The sequence below is a fragment of the Mastomys coucha genome, unplaced genomic scaffold (genome assembly GCF_008632895.1).
Source record: "Mastomys coucha isolate ucsf_1 unplaced genomic scaffold, UCSF_Mcou_1 pScaffold22, whole genome shotgun sequence".
NCBI lineage: Eukaryota > Metazoa > Chordata > Mammalia > Rodentia > Muridae > Mastomys > Mastomys coucha.
In genome coordinates, this window is record NW_022196905.1 from 681,932 (window position 1) to 690,350 (window position 8,419).

General features: G+C 44.2%; 1 protein-coding gene across 2 annotated transcripts; it reads right to left on the reverse strand.

Moving 5' to 3' along the window:
* Positions 1–261: 261 nt before the first annotated feature.
* On the reverse strand, positions 262–8,419 carry Gpr75 (G protein-coupled receptor 75). 2 transcript variants are annotated; one of them, XM_031341986.1, is made up of 2 exons: positions 8,075–8,419; positions 262–2,931 (listed from the first exon to the last, which is right to left on the reverse strand). In XM_031341986.1, the coding sequence occupies exons 1-2, from the start codon at positions 8,195–8,197 to the stop codon at positions 1,279–1,281; spliced, it is 1,776 nt and encodes a 591-aa protein (XP_031197846.1). In that variant the 5' UTR covers positions 8,198–8,419; the 3' UTR covers positions 262–1,278. The 2 variants fall into 2 exon arrangements, with proteins under 2 accessions (XP_031197846.1, XP_031197847.1); XM_031341987.1 differs by having other exon boundaries at positions 262–3,018; positions 8,075–8,178.

The window sequence follows — 8,419 nt, forward strand, 5'->3', positions numbered from 1 at the left end:
AGAACGCTGCCCTTCCTGTAGCACAATCCTTTACTAGTATAGGATTCTGGAATAAGCAAGGTTCTTCTGAAACAGTGATTAACTTGTAACTACCCAAAAAAACTTTATAAAGCTAGCTACTCAACTCACATAGAGCAACGCTGTGTAATAAAAGTGACAAGAATCATAGCTCTGTATTGTTAGGCTACTGTCTTACAAAGGAAGTGCCTAACAATGGGTGAGAATTTTAATGAGGTCAGAGGTGCATGTAACACACTTCTATTTTCTGCTTTAACAGGAAGTTTTTTATTTAAATCACTTGCCACCAAAAAAAGTACACTGTTTGCTGTTTCAGTACTTCAAAGACACAAATTCCATGTTTTTATAAAAATAACACTTCAGAAAGATCATTGTTTTCAAACATCTCTTAAAAAAATGTAGCGAAATTATAGCAGTTGACAGAAACAAATGCAGAGTCCCACAGCCAAACATTAGACTGAGCTTGGGAAGTCTTGTGGAAGAGTTGGAGGAAGGATTGAGGAACCTGGAGGGAATAGGTACTCCTTCAGAATGCCAACAGGGGCAACTAACCTGGACCCTTGAAGGCTCCCAGAGACTGAACCACCAACCAAAGAGTAAACATGAGCTGGACCTAGGCCCACCAGCACATTTGTCACAGTTTGGTCTTCATCTGGATCCCCCAACAAGTAGAGCGGTGGCTGTCCCTGACTCTGTTTCCTGTCTGTGAATCCTGCTCCCCTAATTGGGCTGCCATTGTCTGGCCTCAGTGGCAGAGGGTGTACCTAGTCCTGCAATGACTTGAGGTGCCAGGATGGGTTGGTTCCCCAGGAGGAACCTCTCCCTTTTCAGAAATGAAGGGGAGGAGGAATTGGGAGAGGGGCCATGTGAGGGGGTACTGGGAGGAGAGGTGAGGCTTCAATCGGGATGTAAAGTGAGTAAATAAATAAATTAATGGAAAAAAAGAAAATGTAGCCAATACATATCTAAAGTCCCGTAACACTGACTTAACAGGTCATCAGTAGGGTAGTTTCTAGCATCTTCTTAGCAGTTTAGTATAAACCTAGATCAGAGTAGAAATTGAAATAAACTTCTACATCAAATCTTAAAATGTCAGGAAAACATGAAGCCAACCCAGATACTAGTATTTTAGACAAAAGAAAATCTAATTGTCAAGTCTTCAGTTGACTCCAGGCTTTGCTTTGCTGTGGACCTCAAACTCTTTTAAAGGGCTTGTTCAGTCAGAAGAGAAACACGTTCCCTGCAGATTCTCTGGCCATGTTAAACAGAGGGGATAGGAATCTGTTTTGCCGACGTGCTGTCATATTCCTGCATCAAATCGTTGGTGGTGTAATAGTGCATGGCAATGTAGGAACTGGCAAACCCGAAAGAGTTCACTGGCTGTAAGTTTGCTGGACTGCTCTCCTGCTGGGAAGGGCTGCTGTTATAGATGCTATAGTAAGGCTCAATCCTAGTGTTGATGGGTGTCGAGCTGCTCTGACCGCACGGGTGATGTCCAGCAGAGACTCTGGGGCTTGCTACACTTTCCTTTGAATGACTTGGGCCGCAAGCCTGGTCCACAAATTTCTTCTGTGGTTTTGGAGACAGCATGTAGGCAGAGTTTGTCTCATGATGGGAAGATTTGTTTCTATTGATTTCAAGGTTCCCTTTTCCCATGGCCCGAAGTCGAGTTTTCTGTTTGCAGCAGAAAAAGCCCAAGCCAGTGTATCTCAGGCACCAGAGCACTTTCCTTCTCAGCCCAGCGCTGTTCCGAGAATATATAAAAGGATTCAATCCTGACTTGAAAAATATCAGAGTAAATCCAAACAGTTCAAACTGGTAAAGGATAAAACTGCCATTGTCAGACAGAACCACTTGCAGCAGGGAAACCCCCAGAGGAAGACAGCACACCAGGACTGACAACACGATGACCACACAGGTGACCACGGCTTTGGAATCCTTGGCAGTAGAGAGGTTGACGGCTGATACCAGCTGGAGTCGACTGGCTGAGGGAATTGGCATCTGGTTGGTATTCTTAGTGTATCCATGAGTTTGACTGTGATGCAGTTTGTTATAATTCTGGTTCCTATACAGAGCTGGCATGGTGCACTGGATAGGATCTCCATTTCCCTTCACAGAGGCCCCCATGAATGGCTGTGGTCTGGAAGCATCAACTGTAATCACCGGAGGGCACTTTTTTACTTGAGCATTCTTCCGAAGGGTTTGAGCAATCATGATATAAGAGACAGACACCACAGCAACACAGAAGGTAAAGTCAACAACATACAGAGACAGAATGGCTTTCCCTTCCCCATCCATAAGACTGGACATGGGGAGACACAGGTGGGACTTATTGGTTCTCAGTGTAGCCAAGGTGGCAAGTGTGAAGCTGGTGGCCCAGAGAAGAAGGGTAAGGAGCAAGATGCAGGAAAAGGAGGCTGTACAGTTAGGCTGCTTCCCCATCACCATCCGGAGCCGGTGCAGGGCAATCACGGCCACCATCTTGAGGGACATGATGATGAAGCCTGAGCTGGTAAGGTGGAAGGTGAAGCAGAAACTGTCTGGGATGCTACTGGCTGAGCTGAAGAACAGCACGAAGGTGAACATGGGGGCTGTGACCCCACAGATAAACAGATCACAGAAAGACAGGTTCAAGATCATGAAATCAAAGTTGGTTCTGAACTTCCTGAAGGATGGGTCAAAGAAAGACAAGAAGACAATAAAATTTCCATAAGAGCCTAGACAGAAGATGATGGCAAGCAGAAACGTGCAGGTCACCAAGGTGGCTGTGTGGATAAAATCTCGAAGACCCTCCTGGAGAGAAGTGCTATTTCCTCCCTGCAAGGGAGGCATGTGTAGCAAGGTGGCATTGGGAACATTCTGGAGCGGGGCACTTGTGTTCATCTTCAGAGAGAGGTGTCTCTTTCTTGTGTTCTCAAAAAAAAAAATCAGCAGGAAGAGAGTCAGGATGTCAGCTCACAGACGTCGAGCATGTGCCAAAGATGGCCAAGGAAGGGAAGCCTGCACACACACAAACACACACACACACACACACATAAAAAAAAAGTACACCCAGAGACAGAAATGGATTAGTGAGCTAGCAATTGCATTCTGTTTTACAAAATTCAAATTTTTCATCTCTATTGCTTTGAAAACCATGCTACAAGGTCTAATACAGAAGAGGCATTGAAATCAGGCACTGGAGACACACAGGAACACGACCTCTCCATTGGAAGTCAACCATCTCTTCCTGGAAGGAGTTACATCTGTGTGGCTGCAGAAATTAAAGCCAGGGACAGGGGAAACTGAGTCCATCTGGGGTAGAAGCTGAGCAATGGTGAAGGGAGCTTTGGTGTGGGAAAGCCAGCTGGCTAAATGATGAGGGGCAGTGAGAAGAAGGAGCAGCTTGGGAAATGGAGACTAGGTCTCTGCAACAGAAGGCAGACAAGCAACACAATGTGCTTGAAATTTAAACAGGAGGGTATTGGTACATAATATGGCCTTGTGGCTCAGAAATCACTGACAAATCCCATTTTTTTTCTCTAGGGAGGAATCATTTCCCAGCACTTATTTCTTTTACTAGTTTGAGAGTTAAGTTCTCGGCCAATTGAAAACCCTCCTTTGGAAAAGAAAAGTTCATGAAGGACTACATTTGGAAGAAGAAGAAATCAAGTAACAAAAGGTGTCTGAGATTATATTTGTAATTTCTGAGGTGCAAAGCAACACTTTGCTATCTGAAGAGGTAGCACAGTGGTACTGCACCTGTCTAGCCTAGAGAGTGTTTTTGATCTCTCTCTCTCTCTCTCTCTCTCTCTCTCTCTCTCTCTCTCTCTCTCTCTCTCTCTCTCTCTTTCTCTCTCTCTCTTTCACACACACACACACACCCCACTATGAGGGTTAGGGACATGGCTTAGTGGTTAAAAGTATGTACTGCTCTTCCTCACCATGCAGAATATAGAGGTATATTCTGCATTTATTCACTAAACTTACACTTAACTACAGGTGTGTCTTGCTCTGGTTGCTGAATGTACATAAGATACACCTGGTACCTTAAAAGACTAACCTTTCTGCTCCTTCTCTTTATCAATAATCAGTTTTCTTTCTTATGCAAGGAAATCTAACATATACTCACACAAATCTTCACTGTTCTCAACCCCAAAGATATGTATGGCTTGCTGTCTATCCTTTACCAAAGAAGAATCCAGCAAGATAGATAACATTTAGTGTTCTGCTCTTAAAATTGGAAAACATTTGCTTTTATGTAACATTGCAGGGACAACCAACGACACTCAGGAGGTCCACAGCCTATGCTCAGAATATTTAACCACCAGCTGGAGGTGGAGCTCAGTGGTCTCCAGGTGCCAACCTTTTAGCTGTTGGATCAGGGGGTTCAGATTGGACCCAGTCAATAAGTGATTACTGTGGCTCCAAACAACTATGGACTATCTAGAATAGAAGTCTCTCAGCATTTAAACACGGATACAGGCTTGGCAGTGAGAATCACTCAGATCAATTCTGGGAGAGCCATGTGACCACCCTGTCCCTCATTAAGACAGAGAAGCAGTCTTGGCTGCTGTTGCATTGGTTGTGGACTGCAGAATACACACTATGGTGAACTTCTTCACTGTAACAGAATATTCACTTTTCTGTAAAATACATTTTTAAACTAAGTAATATGGGAGATAAAAGTATAAATTCAGAACATTTGTTTATCAATGATTAGAGTTAAGTAATAATGGAGAGCTCTTACTATTTCTAGTTTAAGACTGCATGCCTGTTTGTGAACCCTTTTGATATTGTTACAGTGCAAAAAGATAGCATTTTACTATTGGCTAAAAAAAAATGTTTCTTGAAGTTAATTTATGAAAAGGGAAAAAGACAAACCAGAGTAGCAGGAATTGATAAGGGATTTCCAGGCCCAGGGAAATGATAAGAGCCTGGGATCAAGGTGCGTAGAGAAATAAAACCTGGGATAATGACATGGAACTCTGGAAGTTAGAAGACCCAAGCTCTAGATGTAAAAGATGAGATGATGAGGCACCAACAGTAATCAAGGAAAAGAAAGAGAGGAGGGAGAGAGGGAAGTGTGTGTGTGTGTTGGGGGGATTGAGTCTGGAGTGGTGGCACAGGCTGTAATCCCAGCTACTCAGGACACTGAGGCAGGAAGACTGGAAGTTCAAAGCCAGCCTGGGCAACTTTGTGTGAACTTGTAGCAAAAGAAAAAGGGAAAGAAAGGCTGGGTGTTATAGCTAGTAGTAATGTACTTTTCTGGCACACACGAGATATTAGGTTCAATCTCGGGGTTGGGAAGATGATTTGGAATTACTGTGGGGGGCAAAGTTGCATAATCAATATATTTTTAATTTAAAAATATAGAAATTCACATTAGGAAATAAGAGCAATACAACCTCTCAGAACTATTGTTAGTATCTGTATAGAAAATATTTATGATGTACTGGGCACTGTTCTCAGGGCTCTATACTACCATATCTCCCCCAACGCTTCTCTATTCCCCACACATACTTACACATACTTACATAGTCACACTCAAGAGAGGAATACTTGGGTCAAAAGTAAATCACAACAGCTCTCATTTATTGCATGGCTGTTACATGCTATAATCTCATACTTAAACTTTATATAAGCTATCAAACTTTACTTCACCATCAAAATAATCTATGAATCATTAAATTGCTGTTTTCCAGTAAAAGTTCCTGAAACACAAAACTTCAAAACCAATAAAGGAACTGGAAAAAAAATTCAACTCAGAGCTCCATACTAATTCTTGGGATTTTAAAAGAAAATTAAAAAGAAAAATAAAGATGTGAGCCGGACATGGTGGCACACACCTTTAATCCCAACCCTTGGGAAGCAGAGGCAGGCAGATCTCCATAAGTTCAATGCCTGCCTGGTCTGCAAAATGAGTTCCAGGACAGACACGACTGTGACATAGAGAAACCCTGTCTTAGAAAACAAATGAACAAACAAACACAACCACAAAAAAGAAATTTTGTGTGTGTGTGTCCTTTGGAGCAAAGTCAGTAGTGGTTAACTATTCTTAAACATTAAATGTTATTTCCAATGCATACATACATGTTACTTTTTATTTCTGGGGTTATAGACAGGTCCTGGAAGATGTAAAAAGTCATATCAGAATATTTTAAATTATAATCCAGCCTTAAACATATTTGTATTGTATTGTATTTATTTGGTGAGTGTATACTATACTGTTTTACTGTGCCTTCTAGTTCGAGGTCAACTTGACACATTCTAGAGGAAGGAGGCTCAATTGAGATAACGCTCCCACCAGACTGGCCTGTGGGAAAGCTTATTGTATATTCTCTTGGTTGATGAATGATTGGAGATGGTCCAGCTCACTATGCATGGTTCTACTCTTGGGTCAGTGGTTCTGAGTACTATAAGAAAATAGGATGAGCACACCATAAAAAGCAAGTCAGTCAGAAGCACTCTTCCATGGCATCTGCATCAGTTCCTACCTTGAATTCCTGCCCCGACTTTCTTGTATGTGCTGTAAGATGAAATAAACCTTTTCTCCCCAAGTGGCTTTAGTCACAGTGTTTTATTACAGCAATAGAAACCCTAAGACAGGCAAACGTGGAGTTCTGAGGATAATTTGTGGAAGTTGGTTTTCTGCTTCCATCATGTAGGTTCTTGGGATTGGTGGCCAAGGCCTTTTCTGTGGAGCCATCTCACCAGCTCAGAATACCAGGTTTAAGTTTATTTATTAACCATAAGATAGAAGGAGCAGAGTATAATGACACATATCTGGGGAAGCTGAGCCAAGAGGATCATGATTACAAAACCAGGTAGGACTAGTTTGAACTACATACATATAGTGAGACTTTTTTTTTTTCTTAAAGTGAATTAATAAACATCTGATTACAGTTGCAGAAGGATGTTGAGGTAACTGGAAGCAAGATCGAGGAACTCCAAACAAATTGCTTGGTATCAACTCTCACTAAAATATAGATGTGGCCTTTAATCTCAGTGCTTATGAGGCAGAAGGAGGCAGATTTCTGAGTTGGAGGCCAGCCTGATCTACACAGCAAGCTCCAGGCCAGCCAAGGCTACATAGTGACACTCTGTTGCAAAACAAATAAACAAATGAAAAAATATGTGAAAAGCTGGATGTGGTAGCACAAACCTGTAATCCCAGTCTCTCAAGAGCGTAAAGCAGCATCACCTACTTGAAAGCCAGCCTGAGGGAAGGAGGAAGGGGGTCAGGAGAAGGTCTAGGGAGGGAGTGGCGGAGGGGGCGGGATAGGGGCAATGGGTCCTTAATATTGTGCAGTCTCTCTCTCTCTTTTTATATTGTTTCATTTATTTACTTTCTAAATGTTGAAGGACTGGGGGAGTTGAAGGGGAAGACTAACAGAATCAACCAACCCAGATCCTTGGGAGCTCCCAGAGACTAAACTCTCTTAATTTTTGAAGCAAACGTTAGGACATTTACAAGTTAACTCATGACCTTGATTATTTCATTGTATTCCAACCCCAAATAAATGCTGAATGTCTTTATGGAAGGCATATTTTGAGCGCAGCCCTCACACAGAACTAAGTTCTGTCCCGTTCCCGCTGATTTGAATGGACCTAGAAAACTGCAGGGAGGCTAAATAACTTGCTCAAGGTCAGTGAGATATTTCAAACCTCCCATTCTTTCTAACCAGCTGAACCACTGCTAATCCATTGAGACTAGCAGTAGCTGATGGGGTGGGGAAGATCTGGGTCTCGGGTGGAGGGGACAAGGAGGCAGTGGAGCACAGCGTGCTATCGTGCTATCGACTAAAGGAGATTGCAGGTTTATCCCCAACTGTGATTGGTAATGGGTAGGGGGCTCCCTAGAATAGGAGGAAACACAGGCCTAGGTTAGTCCAGGGATGCTTGGACTCAGCCTGGATGTGGGCAGTGGGTTGTGGTCCATGTAGAGCTTACAGCAGGCTGCACAGAAACACAGGTGCGCAACCTATCAGGCCAGGCCAAGCTCAGCCTTCTCCCCACTCCCGCTCGCCTCACAACCCTGGTGGGATCCTCCCGGTCTGGGCTTGCGGCCTCTCACCTGCCAGCTGGCCGCAGCGCCGCCCTTCCTCCTCCATGTCGCAGCAGTGACCCTATCTGCGCCCGGTGGCCTGGATGCTGCCGGGCTAGAGTCATCATCGCCATCGCTGCCGCCTCCGCGCATCCCGGGAGCCTAGGCGAGCCGGGCGGGCGGCGCAGTCACCGAACCCGGGGCGCGGCCCCTCCCTCTGACCGTGGCCGCCCCGCCTGCAGGCACCCTCCCTGACTGTCGGCCTCAGCCCAGTGGGTGTGCGCTCGGACCTGCCAGGGCTGCCTGCGAACTGGCTTCTGATACACTGCAAGGAAAACACGAAAGCCGGAGATGCCAGGCAGTTTGAGTGGGTCT

Excerpts from the sequence above, each read along its gene's own strand:
- Gpr75 (XM_031341986.1), bottom strand. The coding sequence starts at position 8,197 with ATGCGCGGAGGCGGCAGCGATGGCGATGATGACTCTAGCCCGGCAGCA. Across the intron at positions 2,932-8,074 it reads GCGCTGCGGCCAGCTGGCAG|AACACAAGAAAGAGACACCT; the intron begins GTGAGAGGCCGC and ends TTTTTTTTTGAG.